The sequence below is a fragment of the Peromyscus leucopus genome, chromosome 1, assembly GCF_004664715.2.
Source record: "Peromyscus leucopus breed LL Stock chromosome 1, UCI_PerLeu_2.1, whole genome shotgun sequence".
NCBI classification, from domain to species: Eukaryota; Metazoa; Chordata; class Mammalia; order Rodentia; family Cricetidae; genus Peromyscus; species Peromyscus leucopus.
In genome coordinates, this window is record NC_051063.1 from 153,016,854 (window position 1) to 153,037,815 (window position 20,962).

Below are 20,962 nucleotides of genomic sequence, written 5' to 3' on the forward strand. Positions count from 1 at the left end.
CTGTGGCTCCCAGACTCACAGTAGAGGCCAGTGGCTGTCAGTTCATTTTACCTATAGCACATTATTCATTTCTCCTTTAAGAATTGTGAATTACATAGAAAACTCAGTCTCTGTGTGCTGGTGCTGGCTCTTTCTAACCTCCTGCCTGTCTCGTTATGTATCCCAGGCTGGCCTCCAACTTGAAGCCATTCTGCTTCTACCTCCCAAGTGCTGGATCACAGCTGTGTACCACCATGCTTGGCCCTGGGATCCATGCTGTTGCTCTTCAGTGTTCTGATGGATAGCTATAGGGGCATGTATGCCTGAAGGCTCTTTGTTCATAGAATAGAGAACATTTTTATCATGTACTAGCATTAGTGTATACTGTCTTGAACTCAGACTGTTTCTTTTTGTTCATCAGATTTGTCTGCCTCTGCTCATTCCAAGGTGGTGATCTTCACAGCCAACTCTTTGGGTGGTTCCGAGTCCTACCTGCATGCCGTGCAAAGCAACGTGGACATGTTCAGAGCTCTTGTCCCAGCTCTGGGACATTATAGTCAACATGCTGTCTTCCTTGTTGCATCTCAACCAGGTAAAGGGTTTTATTTTAAATTCAAATGATGGTCCAGATCATCAGTATAATTGCTATTGCTGATTTAAAAAAAAAAAAAAGCCAAAGCACTGTGGTAAATAAAGAGATATTCAGTAAGACTGCTCTTACAATGAACAGTACATACATCCATATTCTCATAACGGTTACTCCTTATAACTGTTATTACCAAGGTTACAACCCAGCGTTTCATGAAATGTTGCCGAGAAAACCCGCTCTCAGCAGGTCAGAGAAACTGAAGAGGACTGCATACACGCATAGGAGACTTTCCTGAGGACCAAAGCTTAACTCTTCATTATTTTCTTTCTGCTGCTTTTTCTGTTCTGTATTTCCCCCTTAATCCCCTTTTTACCACCTAAAACAAAGATTTCTATGTAAGAAAAGATTACGTCATAACTACAAGTTACATATTTTCCAAAAACACATTAAAATCTTTACATAAGAGGAAATCATGTTAAGATCACGTTTTCCTTAGAAGCCCACAAGTAGTTAAAATTTTCCTTTGTACTGATTTTCCCACCATAACATCTTCACCCCAAAGCAGTGATTCTTTTATTACTGATTAGCAAAGTTTTAAGCAAGCCAAATTTATTTCAGTCAGTTCATTTTGTACTGGCAGGCGGCTGTTTACAGTTTCAATGTAGCAGATTTCTATCCTATAAAAAACTTTAAACAAGTGGTCTAGCTAACCATCTTTTTCTTTATTCTTTACACACAATAGGGTCATTTAATTTCCTTTCACAATTTTGTTTTTTTCCAAGGTGCATACTGAAACCTGTGATTAATTCTTCAAGCTACATGACCAAGGCACTCAGGCCTAACCCTGGGTGTAGGGGCTTAATTGCTTTCTTTGATCATCAGCCTTTTCCACAGGCAGAATTCATGGCTCTATAATGCATGAAACTTCCTTGTTCTTATTTTCCATCCTCTGCAATCTCACATCTAACAAAGGGGAAGGTTACGTCTAGCCTATCTTTGTCTTTTTTGTATCTCTTATTGGAGCAACAGGCAGAATAACCTAAACCATTTTCGTAATCATCTTTACTAATTGTCCCAATCACCTGTATCTTTTAGGCTGACTCAAAATGTTTAATTAAATCATAGATTCAACTAAGTTTCATTGCTCTTGTAAAAATCATCTTCATTATAATCTGTAATTAAATTGCCCAGTGAGGAGTGGAATTTTCTTATGGAACAATCACACTGTACTAGATACAGTGGGATCCTTTCACATAGTAATCACCGTGCCAAATACGGCAGGAACAGGGTAGCAGCCAGCAGGAGGAAGCACAGCAGAAGCAAGGGGCATCCTGGAGACAGTCCCGGACCTTTGCTTCTCTAGGGTTTATTGGCTGTAGCTTTGCTGCTCAGTGAATTGAACTCCCTAAGCTCCATTGCTGGCTGCAGCTCCTCTGACATGGCCACCGACAAAATGTGATATTGTCTTCCAGTTGTTAGCCATACCTCCTTCCGTGAGAAAATGGTTATAACCCCCAAGGGAAACATGTAGTGGCATTTATGTGTAAGATAACTTAAGTCTCTGGTGTTACAAAGATGTGAAGAAACATATCATTGTATATTCAAAGAAACTTTTTTACGTGTGTGTGTGTGTGTGTGAGTGTGTTTGTGTGTGAGTGTGTGTGTGTGTGTGTGTGCGCGCGCACACGTACCCAATGTGTGTGAGTGTGTGTGTGTGAGTGTGTGTGCGTGTGTGTGTGTGTGTGTGTGTGCACGCGCGCGTGCACACACGTACCCAATGTGTGTGAATGTCAGAGGACAGCTCTGCTTTCACCACGTGGCTTCCGGGCATTGAACTCAGATTGTCAGGCTTAATGGCAACTACCTTTACATTGCACCATCTCACACCCTCACTGTCGGGTCTTTAACATTTTATATTTTATAGATTGTTGAAAGAAATAAGTGTTTCCAAAGAGTTAGGTAGTGTGGGCTCAATAACTAAGCACCTGTTAGAAATGTTCCAGAGTTCTGTGTTTCATCTATAATTGTCAGAGACATTGGTCTCTTTAAATCCTGAGGTCCTTTTGTCACATAAGAAAAAGGGGAGTTTTTTTTTTTCAAGGTGCTAGACTCATAATAATACATGAACAGGTATTTTAATTTAAGCCTAAAACATAAAAGAAATTGTATCTGTGAAATGAGATTATTGGGCTGGGGATATGGCTTGATGATAGAGTGCTTGCCTCTCATGATGAGGCCCTGGGTTCAAAACCCTGCACATTCACATGGGCACACACGCACACAGATAATTAATGCTTCATTGAAATGAAATTATTATTTTCCTGCTTTCTATACCCAGTTTTCACCTTTCTTGTTTAACTGTTCTGGGAACTTATTTATTTTTCTACCCTCATGTTTCATGAGAAAATTATATAAAAATGCCTTAACCTGGCTAGTGTTTTCAATACACTTTATAAACATACTACCAGCCATGTTGGTGCACTTCTGTAATCCCAGTACTCAGGAGTGGAGGGGGGAAGATTGGAAGTTCAAGGCCAACTAGACTATGTAGCAGACCCTGCCTCAGGGAGTATAATGCTTCAGTTCGTTTAAGACTTTGAGAGTCTGTGGAGGCTCTAACATGCTCCACTAGTGAAATAGTACTTTCCTTGTGAGCTTGGATAGAAGCATATTTTTTTTTTTTTTTTTGTAATCTTTAAATTTTCTCTTTGTGTAACATTTAGTGGAAATCATGAGCTATGTGACATGGAAACTGAGCACATTTCCTGCAAATCGAGTGATTGGGATTGGATGCAATCTGGATTCACAGAGATTACAATACATTATTACGAATGTTTTGAAGGCACAGACTTCAGGCAAAGAAATATGGGTTATTGGTGAACAGGGAGAAAATAAAGGTAAGTATATCATTATTAATTTTGCTGCTTATACTCTGAAGTCATGACTATTCGGGAATAGTCTATTCTATTCAGGACCTTAGAATTGTGGAGCTTAGTGAATGCCTTCTGTTAACGAACCTTTATGAGCATCATTTGCTGTGTGTGTGTGTGTGTGTGTGTGTGTGTGTGTGGTGCTGGTGTGCATGCATGTGCACCTGTGTGTGCTTGTGTGTGTGTGTGGTGCTGGGAATTGAACCTAGGGCTTCATGTGTGTTAGGCAGGTACACTACCACTGAGTTACAACCCGGCCTCTGTCATACTCATATATTTGTTTTCCTTGAGCTTAATGAAAGACCTCTTAGTCAGGTTTTATATTTTGAATTGAATTTTGGAGTCTAGAATTAGTTTTAAAGTATTAATTTTCTATTTAAATATTTCAATACACTTGAAGCATTTAGAAATCCCCATTACTCTCTCCACATCCAACTTTGTTTATTTTTCCTAAGCTAAGTCTTCCTTCCTAAATGCATGCCTCTGGTTTGTTTCTTTTTTTTCTGAAAGAATTTTCAGCCTGTGGCCTTTTTAACAAGCTGCTTGTTCTCTCGCTATCATAAAAGCATCGCTTTGGCTCACTGTATGGAAACAAAAACGAATCCCTTTTCTTCTCCCCAAAGAAGGCCTTTGTATTTGAGATGCCTCCCGTTACACCTTGTTCCGTGTTGTGAAGCCAGGCTGGTCAGGAGATAGCACTGCAGCTGCCCTAAGTTAATCACACACACACACACACACACACACACACACACACACACACACACACATACACACACATACACACATGTAAACCAGAATACAAGTGTCTATGCTCTACTCCATGCTCACTAGATTCCATGTAATGTGAAAGGTGTGCACACAGTCTCTTTTTTAGAGAGAAGAAAATAGCAGATATTTTAGCTGACAAGATACATGATACTCTTTATTATTGTTATTTTGATGCTTAGACATTTATATATGCATTTGACATGGGTTGAAATCACTAGGAAAAAAAGAATACTATACCTATAGTACCTTGATGGTAAAGGTAGTCATTGAATGAGGTATTGGAAGAATGGGTAGGATTTGAATAGACAGTAAAGAGTGATGAACACATTCTGGGAATGGGAAATCAGAACCAGGCAGAGGCACCAGCTAGGAACTGCCTGCAGATAGTGTTAAAATATGGACACTGGTGTTTTCTCTTCAAGTATAGAATATATCATAATGTATTTAACTAGTTCCCCTAATAAGTTTTCACATATAATAAATATAGAGTTGAATAAGAACATTTCAAAATATTGTATTAGGCAGGCAGTATTGTAGTTACTGCCTGACTTATTCCTCCTTTGTGGTGGGGTCAATAAACTTCCTAACAACAACATAATACATACATATGTGTAGTAACTTACAAAATCACAAAAACAAAAAATAAGATGGTGTCACTTAATAAATATGGCTATATATCTTCATCTAGTATGTGTAGGTGAAGGAAGAAAAGTAATAATTTAATAGAATCTGAGGTCTTTAAACAAGAATAATTAAAATCTCCTTTAAAAGTAGGTGTTTTTTTTTTTAATTAAATGGCCTTTTATCTCAAATGTAGGGATTTATAGCATGTCTCTTTTTAAATTTATTTTATGTGCATTGGTGTTTTGCCTGTATGTCTGTTGGATCCTAGAGTTACAGACAGGTGTAAGCTGCCATGTGAGTAGGTGCTGGGTGCTGAGCCCAGATCCTCTGGAAGAGCAGTCAGTGCTCTTAGCCACTGAGCCATCTCTCCAGCCCCAAATATAGGGATTTATTTCATCAGAAAGTTCTGATGAACACCTGTGTTCCTAAGATACTGTGGTGGCTCTGCTGACCCATATCTTGGGAGCTTGGGGCTTCATGTAGGAGTGACCAGAAGGCAGGATTGGTTTGTTGCCAAGAGGCAGTGAAAACATAGGGAATAGACATGGCACTTGTAACTTGGGTTTTCAGCTGAGAACTAGAAATGGGAATAGAGGAGGATGCAAATTGGGATTATTTAAATACAGTGTTATAATATTTGACATATATAGTATAAATATATATATAGAGAGCTATATGCAAATTTTAAAACCTAATAGAGCAAGCACTCATGAATGTACACTCAGTCAGGAGCACCTCGGAAGTGGCTCACACTTCCAGGCCATCGTCCTGTTTACTGTCTAGGAACGCACCAGATGTTTGTCTTTTACAGTGCTAGGATCAATTCCAGGGATCCTTGTACTTGCTAGAAAAACTCCAACCACAGAGCTACACCCCTGGCTCTCGCCTTTGTAGTCTTCAACTCTTGCTTCACCCTGGGGTATATCCATGGCTAGGTTTTCTTACATGTCCCTAAAGGCAGAAATGGATCAGAAGCTCCCTCTGCTGGCTGCATGCTAGAGACCAACTGGTAGTTTTTGCACCAGTGACAACAGTAATGTGATAGAACTGATTTTTAATTATTACCATTTTTATGAAGTACTTTTCATACAGGTATCTCACTTAAATTTTACAAATACCCTGGGAAGGAAGAAACAGTTTTCTCTTTTTTAAATTCATTTATTTTTATTTTATATGTATTGGTGTTTTGCCTGCCTGTATGTCTGTGTGAGGGTGTCAGATCCCCTATAACTAGAGTTTCAGATGGTTGTGAGCTGCCATGTATGTGTCAGGAATTGAACTCAGATCCTCTGGAAGAGTAGCCAGTGTTTTTGTTGTTGTTTTGTTTTGAGACAGAATTTTTCTGTGTATCCTGGGCTGTTCTGGAACTCACTCTGTAGACAGAGCTGGCCTCAAACTCACAGAGATCTGCCTGCCTCTGTCTTCCAAGTACTGGGATTAAAGGCATGCGCCACCACCACCTGCTGAGTACCTGTTTTCTAAATGTATTGAAGAGGAAACACAGCCCAGTAAGGATGAGTGAGCTGCTGAGAGTGATATATCCAATGAAAGCAGCCCTAAATTGATGCTAAAGATGTATTCTTTCTTGCTGTCACTTAATGTCACTTAAATATTTTATGCCATGCCTGGTGCAGAGTAAACACTCAGTGAATTGTTATTTAAAGATGGCAGTGAATAAGAATTAGCAAAAGGAAATGTAAAAGAACACTTTGAAGTGAAGCAATGTTAGGTCTTGGGAACAGTTGTAAGAATAGAAGTGTCTAAGTAAAATCCTCCTCTTCAAGTTCTCCAGTGATAGCCACAGCCTAGGGAGGAGTCCCAGGGCAAATAAGAGCTTTAGGCTCTGTTGCCTGCTTCCTTCCTCAGCTTCAGCTGCTATTCTGCCAGGTGTCCGAGGCTAACCAGAAGGTCACCTGCAGTGATTCATGCACTCTCCCGGAACACCCATTCCCTTAGCTAGTTCCTGCTTTCCGCCATGGCTACTTGCATGGCACTCCTCCCAGAAGTACTCCAGGTTAGGTAAGTCTGTGCATGCGTTAAAGCAGTAGCGTACCGAGTTACCCTTTGTCTGTTGTATCATCACCGCTGTGCCATTTACACGCCTGTTTTTCATACAACAGTCGTCTCCTTCAGCTTGGAATGCTTCGCTTATTTTGGAGTGAATGAATGATCCTGACATCACCTTGTTGTGACCAAAAGTTAATTATTTATTCTGCACCAAGTTATACGGTTAGCAGAACATTTGCTCAAGAGCTGCTCTTTTTAACTGTGTTGTTGAAATCATATGTAAACACAGATCACTGCAGTGGTATTTTAGCAGTCTGAGGGCTGGATCTCAGAACAGAATCTGTTATCTCTTTTGGCACAGGTTTGGCTTTGTATGTAATAAAAAAAGAGCAGTCCTATAGGCAGTATTTTTACTTTATTAATTTTTATAAGACAGGGTCTCATACACCCAGGCTGAAGATGACCTTTGAACTTCTGATCCTCCTTCCCTCGCCTCCTTAGTGCCAGGATTGCAGGTGTGTCACCACACTCAGTGATAATTCTCTAGTGCTGAGAGTTGAACCCAAGCCCTCTGCCGACTAAGCTTCAGCCCGTGTCCCCTATGGACAGTTTTCATTAAAGTTCTTGGAGCCTGTTTCTGAAGATTGCAGAATAGAGGATAAAGATGATTAAATGCGTTATTTTAAATGTCTTAACCAAGAATGGATCTACATCAGGATGTAAAGGGCTGGGCAGTAAAACAGAACGGGAAATAATTAAGTGAATCCTGACTTACTTATTTTGTTACAAGCAGATTTGGACACTAAACATTTTCTCTCTTAACTTATGAGTCAGGGCTTATATAGAGGAAAGATTAAAAGATGTGAGATGCATAGAGCTAGAGAGGTGGTTGCGTGGTTAAGAGCACTCGTTGTTCTTGCAGAGGGCTCAGGTTGGGTTCTGAGCACCACATGGTGGCATACGACTGCCTGGAATTCCAGTGTCAGGGACTCTGATGCCCTTTCCTGGCCTCTTCAGGCACAGCTTCTATGCACATACATAGATGCAGGCAACACACATAAAATAAGTAAACCTTAAAAAAATTTAAGGGCTGGAGAAGTGGCTCAGCAGCTAAGAGAACTGGTTGCTCTTCCAGAGGTCCTGAGTTCAATTCCCAGCAACCACATGGTGGCTCACAACCAACTATAATGGGATCTGATACCCTCTTCTGTCGTGCAGGCATATGTGCAAGTAGAACACTGATATGCATAAGTAAATAATTTTTTTTTAAATTAAGTAAAAAAAGGATATGAGATTCTTATTTATCCACCTGTTCCATCTTAACTATGCATACTGATAGCAATACTCATAGTTTTCTGATTATTTTATCTCCTTTGTGAATTTTTCTCATGCCTACCTTGCTACTAATTATCCTTTTAAGGTCTATAATACTGTATTTCAGTTAGCAAATGTTCTTCATGCTCCAGTTTTTAATTATTGCTAATATTATATTAATAATATAACAGAAAACCTACGTAAGTAATTCTTATATAACCCTTCTAAGTAGAACATTTAAAACATTTCTTAGGCCTGTCATAGTGGCACACACTTTTAATCCCAGCACTCAGGAAGCAGAGGCAGGAGGATCTCTGAGAGTTCTAGCCTGATCTACAAAAGGAGTTCCAGGCAAGCCAGTACTATATAGTGAAACCTTGTCACAAACAAAATCAAAACAACAAAAATCCAGTAAAAATAAATTTTAAAAAATTCTTAGCTTTCTATAAATATTTATATTTTTTGTATAACAGTTCTTAGGTTTGTGCTTTTTTACTTGCAAAAAGGGTTGTGGGTTTTTTGTTGTTGTTTGTTTTGGAGGCGGAGACAACGGGGTGTAGGGTACAGTGTTAGAGCACCTGCCCAGAATGAGCATGGCGCTAGGTTCAATCCCAGCATTATAGAAAAAGCCTGAAGCTTCCTCATATTTTTGACCTTAACTATTACACGAGTCCGCAGTGGTGGTGTGGTTACTAAATGTAATCTTGAATGGTGTGTAGGGTTGACTGTGTGTTAGCTCCTGTCCTCAGCATCATAGTAGAAGAGAGACTGCAGAGGACAAAAAAGAGGAACAAGCGACCCCTGCACCAGGGCAGCTTATGATCAGTCAGCTTGAAGAAGGGAGGCGTCCGCGTTCTACCAAGTCCGTTGTTGCTGACACATCACTAAATAGTCTGGCTTTGTTTGTTTGGTTTGGTTTGGTTTGGTTGGTTGATTTTAATGCAGTTTAGAGTATGTGATATAAGATATTCTTCTATAGCCAAATGTATTTTTGCTTTGCCTACCCTAAAATAGAATTATATATATAAAAAAGTCTTTATATAGATGAATATTGGAATTGGTTTCAAATGTTGCAATTTCAGGCCAATATTAAAAAAACAGCACAAATATCCAGTTTGTGGGCGCTTCAGATGCAGTGCCTTGGCAAAGTACGTGCTTGGAATGTGCAAAAAGGAGGTTTCAAGTCCCATCATGCTTTAAAAACTATGACTTCTTTGTGCTGAATCAGATTTTTTAATTATCTTACGAACACTATGGTTAGAGGATTTGGGTAACCTGGAAGGCGTGGCTTCTCTTACAGTTGTAGAATTCCATCCGAAAATAGGTTACCAAGTTATTCCTCAGATAGTCAGTGTGCTTCCCAGCAGAACAAATGTCAAGTGCTTATAGCACTGGATAGCCTGTTATCTGCAGCCGCCTGAGGAAAGAGCTCCTCCTGTGTGAACAGTGGCCCCTGTGGATCTTTGCTGATGAGTGAGAACAGGTAAAGAAGCCACAAAGTAGATCTTAGGGATCATATTTTTAGGAGATTTAGGGTCAAAATCTTGTCCCAGCATAGAAAATTCAGTGCCATCAATAGAAAAGTAACTGTTGTTGGAAGGATGAAAAACTGTAAAAAGACCAGGTCACTTGACCGGTTGTTACACACACACACACACACACACACACACACACACACACACACACCCTTTTTTTTTTTTTTTTTTTTTTTAAATCACTGTTTCACTGTGTAGCCCTGGCTGTCCTGGAACTTGTTTTGTAGATCAGGCTGGCTTTGAACTCAAGGAGATCTATCTTCCTGCTTCTGCCTCCTGATGGCTGCAATTTAAAAGCATAAGCCATCACTCTCAGTCATTTGCCACACCTTAGCCTTAGAAAATCATTGGCAAAATATAACCAATTCTTTGTTTAATTTTAGTGTGCTCATGGAGTGGCCGAGACGGAGTAATGAGTCATAGCTCTCAGGCACAGCTGTCCAGCAGGTAAAGTGTAAATTTTCGAATATCCAGCTAAGTCACGTGCTTCACAGCTGACACAGCAGCAATTTATACGGCAGGTTCTTACCAGGCTTCTGTAAACAGGACTAGCTAACAGGAAATACTGAGGTACAAGGAGCAGTGCTATGTAGGCCTGGACTTTGCAAGCTTGTTTAGACATTTAAAGGGAAGAGCAGTGTCGTGATTTGAGACAGTGATTTGCCTCCTTTATATCTAATCATCTAATACTAAGTTAGTGTGGAAGAGGACTCATCTCTACAATCGCCTAGAAATGGATATAGAATAAGTATACAGGAATACATTGGGAAATCAGTCTAAGACCAAAGCTTTCCATATCCTTGTCAGAGGGGAGTGCAGTGAACAGACGCACTGTCTGGAGGCCTTCTGGGGTTTGCCCCGTACATTGGGTTTACACAAAGATTATTTTCAGACCATTTTTATTTCTCCATCACAAACAATACTCTCCTCAAGTCTGGTGTGGCAGTAAAGTGTAGATCTGTAAATCTTCAGCTTGTAAGTTTTAGAACACATAACAGTTGGAAAGAATAGTGTGCAAGGTAATGTAAAATAGTACTGCATTATTGCATTATACATTCTTCTATTTTGTTGTTGTTTTTTGTTGTTTGTTTGTTTGTTTTGATGGTGCTGGAGATTAAACTCAGAGCCATGGATGTGCTAAGCATGTGTTTTACCACTGAATTATGCTCCCTATAGTTTTTAAATGGAATAAATTTAAACAGGTTTAATTTACATACCTTTTCTTAACAAAAAAATGTATGCCTATTCTAAACTTCAAATACCACAGCTGTTTATAGAGAGTAAAAAGCTGAGATAATCCATCTTCTAGAAACAACCAGTTTAACATGCCCCCAACTTTGTAATATTTCTGCAAATACAGTGTTCATTTATAATAGGTTATACTATCTGTACCATCCTGCAAACTGATTAATTATAAAATTAAATATCTTTCTGTATTGTACATCAAGTCTACCTTCTTATTTTAGGATTTATTTTTATTTTATATGTATAAAAGAGTTGCTTGCATGTATGTATGTGCATTACATGTGTGTCTGACACATGCAGAAGCTAGACAAGGATGTCAGATCCCCTGGAACTGGAATTACAGTCAGTTGTGAGCTGCCAATTGGGTGCTGGGAACCAAACCTGGGTCCTGTGTGTCCTTCACTGCTGAGCCATCTCGCCATCTCTCCTAGTGGACTCTTGTAAGAGTGCGTTCTCTGTCAACTTCAGGAAAGGTGACTTATTTATTTTCATTCCTGCATTTTAGACTCTGATCTTATTAAGCTGCAAGACTGCTGGGTCAGCACCAGCAGCTTTGGTGTAGGACATGGGAATTTAGTCTTTTGGCACGTCCATGGCTCTGAGTTTAATCTCCAGCACCATCCAACCAAAACAATGAGGAAGAGCCTGTTAACACAGTATTACCTAGTCAGGTTAAATTACCTCACTCACTACTCTTCCCAACTGTTAGATGTGCTAAAACTGGCAAACTGATGATTTAAAAATCTACACTTTACTACCACACCAGACTTGAGAGCTTTGTTGGTGATGGTGAAATAGCAAATGGTCTGGAAACAGATGGTGCCTGCGTGCTAGAAGAGGAGGTCTGCTCCCTGCAGCTGGAGTCACTGCAGTTGTGAGCCTTCTGACTTGGGTGCTGGGAACTGAACTCAGTCTTCTAGAAAAGCAGCGTGTGCTTTCCAGCCTCTGAGCCAACTAGCCCCCAACCTTATTTTCATAAGAGCTATGTGGGGTGGCATTTGGCAATTAATTATTTAACCATTCCCTTTGGATAACTTTTTCTCAAATATAGCACACATGCTCATATGTATACCTTGGCTCACTTGAGCCACAGGACAAAGGGTGAGAAAGGGGTTTCTAGATCATTGCTGCCCGTTTTCTCTGATATTACTTTATACTCTGAGCAGCACTTATAATAACGGCTGCTTTCTTCATACAACTCTCAAAACTAGTTGTCGGTCCTTGTCATTGTTGTCAGCATTGATAGGCTGAACTGATATTTATATGGCTTTTTATTCAGTTGTAAGACAGAGTTAGTCCTGGCTAGCCTGGAACTCACTGAGTTCCATCTTCCTTTCCCTCCCAAGTGCTGGGATTAAAGGCATGTGCCACCATGCCCAGATGATACTTACTGTTTAGGTAATATTTAGTTAAATATTCATGATGGTGAGCATATTTTTTATGCTATGAGGGTATTTGTGTTTTCTCTGTGAACTATGAATCTCACATTTTAGGAAGAACTTAAGTAATAATTACATTATCTGCAAGTCTTCTTAAATTTTCTGACATCTTTCTCTTTTGTCATCTAGAGCCATGGAACTACTGAGGGTAAAAGGTCAGAGATCTTGGTCTGTCGGACTGTCTGTGGCTGACCTGGTGGACACTCTTGTAAATAATAAAAAGAAAGTGCATTCTGTATCAACTCTAGCAAAGGTAACTTATTTTCATTCATGTGTTTTAGACTTCGGTGTCTTTGGTAGTAATCCTATAAAGGCAGCAGGACTGCGGTGTCAGCACCAGCAGCTTTGGTGTGGGACAGAAAGTCTTGAGTTGCTCTGCTGTGGGAAATGGGCCTGATCAGCTTGTCCTTTCACTCGCACATAACTTGGGGGCCTTCCCAAAGGTTATGGTCTGTGCTTTTCCTGGTTGTCATGTATCCCCTAGGCCAGCAAGCACCCCAGCAGTTTTCTGCCTTTTACCAGAGCATAAATTCCCCCAAAAACACAGCTAACACGAGGCATAAATACTGGGGCAGATTTTTTTTGAACACCAGAAGAGAAATGCAATGTGGAAAGAAAACGTAAAATTACTTAATGTGTGTGGCTGTGCCCAGAGTCCATGCTGTCTTTCCCCAAGGACTCTTCTGTCCATCTCTGGATTAGCCTCCAGTCTGCTGACCATATTGCAGACAGCTAGTTTAAAAGAGGGTGTCTTTGACCAGGCTCTTCCTAGCTCAAACATTTTCCGGAGCCATAACTCAAGTTTCAAAAATCAGTAAGCAAATGAAGTTTAACTTGTATCACTTTTTAATAGAAAAGTCAAGGGAGAATTCTTTTCATTATCTTACTTTTTAAATTTGTTTTTATTATTTTTAATTATATATATGTGTGTGTGAGTGCCCATAGAGGCTATAACTCCTGAAGCTGGAGTTATATGCAGTTTGTGAGCTGCCTGATATGGGTACTGGGAATGACTCAGATCCTCTGGAAAAAGCAGTACAGACCCTTAACTGCTGAGCCATCTCTCCAGCCCCATGATTTCTAATATTTTGTGTTAATTCAGCTTTATTATAATCCCAACTTTTCATTTCAGGGATATTATGGTTTAGATAATGAAGTGTTTTTAAGTTTGCCATGCATCCTGGGAACCAGTGGAGTATCTGAAGTCGTCAAAACCAGAGCAGAAGACACAGTGACTGAGACACTCCAGAACAGTGGGTCCTCAATCCACGATCTCCAGAAGCAGCTGAAACTGTGATTCCCAAGCACAGGCACCTGAAGGGGGAAGCTTGCTTAATTTTGCCAGCACACATAGTTTTGGGAACTTACACAACTTCTATTGGTTCTTACAAACAGCCTTTATGGTAGATAGCTTCTTAGCTAGCTTTGTAATTTGAAGCCTTGAGAAGTTAGAGAATGGGAAAGGATCTAATTTCTTTTGGAGTTTTTGACCTACCTACAGCAGGGATAAATATTCATTTGCATTGTGTATCATTTTAAATTGCATTTGTCCTAACTTAAGGCACGTCTAGCACTTTAGAGATGTTCTGAAAGAAACTCATTCCTTAAAGATTGCTGTGGACGTTTATTCTAAGCATGGTGAGCTGAAGGTGGGATGGGCACAAATCTGTGGTAGGTGTACATGCAGAGATTCGTGGCTTTACCCATTAATTCGCTTCTTTTGCAAGATCCAGTAGATGGTAATGGCAAAGCATTTTATTTTCCCACTTCAAATTCACTAGCTACCAAACATTAGAAAGGATTTTAGTATGCATTTTAAATTGGTTAAATGGAATTTTAAATATATGAAAAATTATTTATTTATTTAATTTCCAATGAGACTTCCTTTCTGAAAATTTCTATAATAATCTCTTCCTGGGCTAGAAGATCTTGAATGTATCTTAAAACTGTGTTAGTAGAAAAGGAGAGGTGTGTTTTTCTGTGGCCTTAGATAATGAATAGCAGCAAAACAGTATATTTTGAAACCAAAATATGAAGTTTTCATAAAAAAAAACCCATTGGTCTTAAGGGAGAGAGGCTTTGGTCTGCTGCTTCTGAGCAAGCCTTAGTCATCCCAGAAGAAGTACTTCCGACTGTGCCTGAGTGGTTGGTTAGTCAGTATCTCCACGTGGGCGAGCCAGCTCAGTGACTGCTGTGACACCGCGCTGGCACAGCTCCTGTATCGTGAGCTCTTTATTTGTAGAGTCCTGACACTGACTGGCTGAGGTCGGACTGTTTCTCTTCATTACAGAGGAGGAAGTTCAACTTTGGTGTCTGAGATTGCATGGGTTCTAAGGAGCATTGCTCACCTGTATAGCCTCTTACTTTTTATAGGCAGCAACGAGGGCTGTGGGGAGGCCTAGAGGCCTAAAAGCCAAGCTGTCACAAGACACTAACTAAAGTTGAGGCTTGGGATACTATGAAAGAATTACTTTCATTTTCATGTGGGAGCCTTTTTTTTTTTTGTTAAATGTTGTCCTGACTGTCTTGAAGTTCACTATTATAGACCAGGTTGGCCTCAAACTCATAGATCTACCTGCCTCTGCCTCCTAAGTGCTGGTATTAAAGGCATGCAGCACCACACCCAGCTATATTTTTAAAAGTATTTTTTACAAAGATTGATTAGCCTGACCCCCAGAGACTCAACAAATAACACAGGTGGTATGTGCTGAAGACAATGTTTATTTATTTAGTTGTTCAGCCAGTGGTTATTAGAACTTTTCACAAAGGAAACTTTATTGGAGAACATGCCCAGATTAGGGACAAGCCTTGCTGGTACTTACAGATTAGCAGGGGAACACAATAACAAAATATCATGTAAATGCAAGTGTGCTAAGTGCAGTGAAGTCCAGAGTGTTTGGAATCCGTCTGGTTAGAGAGAGGAGCTCAGTGGTTTGTGAGGTGGAAGGAAGTAATCTCTTCTCGGTGTGACACTCGGTAGTTAACACTGACAAGTGAGCTTCAGCATCCACTTTGGAGAAAGTAGAACAGTAATGTGCTGAGGAAGACTCCCAGCAGAGTTCACTGGATTAAACCTTGGACATTCAGGCTAGGATGTAGCTCAGTGGTAAGGTGCTTGCCCTATATGCAGGTTTTATAGTTTTTGGTCCCAGAACCACAAAACTTGAGGTAGTTGAAGAGATAAATATTAGTTCTTTGTAGATGATTTTGGTGTTGCTTTTACTGGTCTTTTGTATGAAATAGGAAAGTAAAGTTGAAACAATCATTTATGTGTTTTAAAGTAGTATTTTCTAATAGATGATAACTAATTTGGAATTCAGTAATTCCTAAAATAGAATTTCTTTCTCTTCATTTTGTTTTTGTTTTGTTTTTTGACACAGGGTTTCTCTGTGTAACCACTTTGGCTATCCTGGAACTCACTCTGTAGACCAGGCTGACCTCGAACTCACAGAGATCCCCCAGCCTCTGCCTCCCAAGTGCTGAGACTAAAGGTGTGCACCACCACCACCTGGTCCTCTTCATTTGTTTTTGAGACTAGTCTCAGACTGTCAGCAATCATCCTACCTAAGCCTCATGAGTACTGACTACCATGCCCAGCAACAATTTTTGTTTTGTTTTGTTCTGTTTGTGGGGATCTAACCCAGGATCTGATGCATGCTAGGCAAGTCTTCCACATTGTGGTTCATCCACAACCTAGTTTCTAAAATCTAATAACTCTCCTGAACAATAAACCAAATGCAGATATTATAACAATGAACTGCCAAGAACTATCTTAATTATAGAAAGCAATGTCAATACAACAGATATTTACTGAACACTCACTATTATTCCAAGTATTTTGTTAGAGTTTGACCTCAACCTCAAAAGGTCATATAGTACAGAAGTCATTTTCTGTATCACACATTTCCTTCAGTTAAGTAACAATCATAAATTCCTTGTAAGTCAGGTGGTACTTCATTTTGATTTGATGATTATTTAACAATCACAGGGCTTCTGTCTGGTAACCTTCATTTTCTCCAAATTTTTTAATGGTTTAGATGATGTTGACTTGATTAACCCATATATTGTATCAGTCTCAAAACCAGAGGGAAATATACAGTGTTTGAGAATCTCTCCTCTGAGGTACAGGCTCTGCAGTAGTGTTCATTTCCTAGATAATATCTAACATCTGATACATTTCAATCAATTATACATCAAATTAAAAACCTGTTGTTTTACCTTATTATGTTCTGAAATTCAGGCTTTTGTGAAAAGCTAGTGAAATATTTATTTCCTCATTTTAAAAACACTATGTTAAGTAAAATGTTTTTTCTTCTTGCCATCTGACAAGGAGGGGGAAACATTCATTTTTCTAAAATCATGCGGTACTTCATAATTTTTATTGGGACGTGGATTAAAATGCTTTTTGGTACTGTAAGGTATATTTTTCATTTTCCAATTTACATTGTTTTCCTTAAATAATGAACAAAATAAACTTTGATTTTAAAAGGACCATGTGATGTCTGATTAAATGAAAGAAAATACATTCAGATTAAAGGGTGTGTGTGTGTGTGTGTGTGTGTGTGTGTGTGTGTGTGTGTGTGTGTGTTATTCTCAGGGCACCCATGTGCATTATTCATTCAAGTGGCTTAAGTACAAAATGAAGAAAATGACCTTTATCAGTTGTTTCCAAATTTAAAAATATATATTTTAGATAGAAAACTTTCGAAACAGGATAATGTTATATAGCCCTATGCAGGACTTGATCTTTTATCTTGCCTCAGCCTCCCAAGGACTTCAATTATAAATTATAGATCACCACACCTAGTTAAGAAAACTTCTAAAGCAGTGTGTTACTTAGTACTCCAATTCATAGAAACAGTTGCTAGTTAAAGGCATTTCTAAGTAAGCTACAACTTTAAGAACTTTAAGAACAGTTTAAAATCGTGCTTTTTGAGTATTATAAAGACATGGGGGTGGGGGAGGTGTTCAGTGTCCTCCTCCATCACTCTCATCCTATTTTTGAAGCACGGTCTCCTCCTGAACCTGGGACTCACATCTTTACCAAGCTGGATGCCGGCAAGCCCAGAGATCCTTCTTCACCCCTCTTGAAGCCAATGCTATAGATGTTATAGACGTGGGTAGGAATGCCCTGTGAGGTCTGAACTCTGGCCCTCATACTTGTAGAACAAGTGCTTTTAACCACTAAGCCCAATGACTGTGCTTATAAAATTAATAAATGATACGTCACTAACAATTTTTTTAAAGATTATTTTATGGGTGTTTTGCCAGCATTGTATGTACGTGCACCACCTACATGCCTGGTGCCCACTGAGGCCACTGGGATTCCCTGTAACTGGGAACCTAAACCTAAACCTTCTGCCAGAGCAACAAGTGCTCTTAGCTGCTGAGCCATCTCTTCAGCCCCTATAACAAGCTTTTATTGGAAATAGAAACTCAATTGAGCTCGAATACCACTTCTTGCATTCTACAAGGTAATTAAGATGTGAAAATAGAGGCCGGGCAGTGGTAGTGCACACCTTTAATCCCAGCACTCGGAGGCAGAGCCAGGCAGATCTCTCTGAGTTCGAGGCCAGCCTGGTCTACAGAGTGAGATCCAGGACAGGAACCAAAACTACACCGGAGAAACCCTGTCTCAAAAAACCAAAGGGGAAAAAAAGGGATCTGAAAATAGGGCTGGTGATGAACCAGCCTTCCTTCATCTTAGGCTTGAAAGCCATCTTATAGTAAAGACAAGGGTTGGGCTATGCCCCACCTGTAACCTTAACTACAAATGACTATATTGCTTGTTCCAAGATACGACCACCTTGTTAAAACCACCTTTCAACCACATCTTTGTTTCACAAAAGATTGCTATGACCAATTTATTATGCTCTGCTTCTGTCTATTTACCTGCCAGATCCTCCATTTGGAAACCTCTTACCCCTAAGCTATAAAAACCTTATTTTTCACGTGTCCAATGTCCTCTTGAACCCCGCCATAGGGGGAGGTAACCAGTATACACAAATGAAAACCTTGCTTTGCTTGCTTCAACTAATTTGGCCATGATGATTTGGATTGGTGGTCTTTCTCCTTGCATCTTTGGGATTAACACTGGAGAGATGGCTCAGAAATTCAAAGGGAAAAATTCTTTTTAATTTGAAAATAAGCCGGCTCTCAAGGACCTGCAAGGCAGACTGTAGCCTGTGTTTATCATTATGGTGCGTGCACAGGAATTATTAGGGAAACGTAGTAATTAAAAGTAAATTAGCCAGGCGGTGGTGGCGCACACCTTTAATCCCAGCATTTGGGAGGCAGAGGCAGGCGGATCTCTGTGAGTTCGAGGCCAGCCTGGCCTACAGAGCGAGATCCAGGACAGGCTCCAAAACTACACAGAGAAACCCTGTCTCTAAAAACAAAAACAAAACAAAAAGACAGTAACACATACGTATGTGATACACCAAGAGGGGCCTCAGGCATCATTGCCTAAAGCAACTCCTGGGGTCAGGATGCCCACAAGCTAGTCAAGCCAGTGGCGCGGACTCCGGGCTTCCGCGGGACACTGCGAGGCGAGGCTCACTAGCGCGCCAGCCGAAAGGCTTAGCATCAGTACCTGCCGGCCCGCAACTGTGGGAACGGATAAAACCCCAAGCCAGCCTCAAGCCGTCCCCGGAAGTGACGCGCGGGAAGCGGAAGCACGGCGCGCCGGCTTCCTGCTTGGCGGGGGCGGGGCGGCGGCGATTGTCTGGCGGCCTGGGGCGGCCCCGTGGCGCTGACCCTCTGCCTGCGGGGACGGAGGTCGCGCGCCATGGCGGTGTCCGAGAGTCAGCTGAAGAAGATGATGTCCAAGGTGAGCCGGCTCCTAAAGGGCGGCCCCGTGGGCTGGGCTGAGGCCGCCTTCCCTCCGTGGAGCGGCCCTTCCCGCCTTCGCCTCCATAAACAAAAGCGGGGTCGTGCCTGGCGCGGCCGCTGCTGTTCGCCCGGCGCTGCTTGCCGTCCCAAGCGGCCCTGCCGTCGCCTGGTCCTACGGGCCGGAGGCTGGCCCTGCTCAGATCCGGTCCCCGCACGCCTCTCCCCGGCCCAGCCCGGTCCGCCGGAGCTCGGGAACTGTTGGTGCAATTGGCTCGCTGAAGTAGAGCGGCCAGAAAATCTAGAATGCCGGCCCCTCCCCACTCCAGAGAACTCTGCAGTTCCGACTCATTGCATGCATTAACTGTGATTAACTCAGTTGTTTGCTTGTTTACTTTGAGTTGAACTTAAAATTCTCAACCGCTTGACTGGTGTTGTGGGTTTTTACTTTGAATTTTTAAAAGGGCTTTTGATACTTTGCATATTAATTTCTTAGTTTGATGGTCACACGGGGCACCTGACTCCACAATGCCTCTTATAATTTGCCACATTTAATTGGAATAAAATCTGTGTGATGTAGTTGAGCCCTAACTTCTCCAATTCATCGAGTTGGCTTTGATACTTTTTATCAACGCAAGAAGGATAGAGATCGTAGATTTAAGAGGTTTCGAGTTTACAAGGAAACAGGAATAAGCAGGGCGTGGTGGCGCAGGCCTTTAATCCCAGCACTCTAGAGGCGGAGGCAGACAGATTGTGAGTTCCAGACCAGCCTGGGATATATAGACCCTGTTTCAAAGCAAACAAAACATTATGTTTAAAAAACAAACACCTGGTAAAAGTAGACTTTTTCTAGTAAATTCATGCACATATTCCTTGAAGACCAAACCTCTGTGTCTTCCTTGTCTAACCATATCTTCTAGGTGTCTTGATTCTTTTTTCCCTGTCGTTATCCCTAATAACAGAGTAGGGCTAGGCCCAGTTAAGATCTATCTAATAACGTTTATCGTCATTTCTTTTTCAAAGCTCCAATTAAACTTTTAGAGCAGTAGTTCTCAACCTTCCTAATGCTTCGACCCTTTAATACAGTTCCTCATGTTGTGGTGAACACCATCCATATAATTATTTCATTGTTACTTCAGTAATTTTGCTACTGGCTTGTTATGGCTCATTCATAAATATCTGTTTTCCAGTGGTCTTAGGCGACCCTTAGAAGGGTCATTTGACAACCCCCCAGGGGTCGTGACCCACAGGTAGAGAACCACTGTTTTAGAGGACCCTGATGTAGCCCAATAACTTCATCTGATTGGAGAATCTCTACCCTTATCGAGATATTCTGGTCCATGCAGAGAAAGAGAGAGTTTAATATTACTACATAACATTTTTCTCCTTTGAACTTGATCTTAGCTCCTATCCTAAACAGGTTTTCGTTAACATTGGTTGTGATTTTATCAATTAAGTATATTTTTACTGTTAGTCCATCTTGCTTTATGCTTTAGTCATACCAGTAACCTGTTTTTATGCACAATATTTTGTTTACAATAGAAGATGAGTCACTACTAGCTGGGTAGATGAAAGTGGTCACATTAAAAGTTGCTATTGAAAGCCGGGCGTTGTGGCGCACGCCTTTAATCCCAGCACTCGGGAGGCAGAGCCAAGCGGATCTCTGTGAGTTCGAGCAGCCTGGCTACAAGTGAGCTCAGGAAA

General features: G+C 40.7%; 2 protein-coding genes across 5 annotated transcripts in view; both read left to right on the forward strand.

Annotated features, from left to right (window-relative positions):
- Nucleotides 1–15,787, forward strand: part of Uevld (UEV and lactate/malate dehyrogenase domains) — a 39,916-nt gene extending 24,129 nt beyond the window's left edge. For 2 of the 3 annotated variants that reach the window (XM_037199056.1, XM_028860274.2), the window contains exons 8-12: nucleotides 401–571; nucleotides 3,292–3,465; nucleotides 10,130–10,193; nucleotides 12,560–12,683; nucleotides 13,563–15,787. In XM_037199056.1, coding sequence (XP_037054951.1) covers nucleotides 401–571; nucleotides 3,292–3,465; nucleotides 10,130–10,193; nucleotides 12,560–12,683; nucleotides 13,563–13,727 — 698 coding nt within the window. In that variant the 3' untranslated portion in view covers nucleotides 13,728–15,787. Of the gene's footprint in view, nucleotides 1–400; nucleotides 572–3,291; nucleotides 3,466–10,129; nucleotides 10,194–12,559; nucleotides 12,684–13,562 lie in introns of those variants that run through there. The other variant, XR_003733481.2, reaches the window with a different exon arrangement.
- Nucleotides 15,788–19,119: 3,332 nt separating this feature from the next.
- Nucleotides 19,120–20,962, forward strand: part of Tsg101 (tumor susceptibility 101) — a 30,741-nt gene continuing 28,898 nt past the window's right edge. Inside the window, exon 1 of one of the 2 annotated variants that reach the window (XM_028860269.2) lies at nucleotides 19,120–19,259. In XM_028860269.2, coding sequence (XP_028716102.1) covers nucleotides 19,218–19,259 — 42 coding nt within the window. In that variant the 5' untranslated portion in view covers nucleotides 19,120–19,217. The remainder of the gene's footprint in view (nucleotides 19,260–20,962) is intronic. The other variant, XM_028860268.2, reaches the window with a different exon arrangement.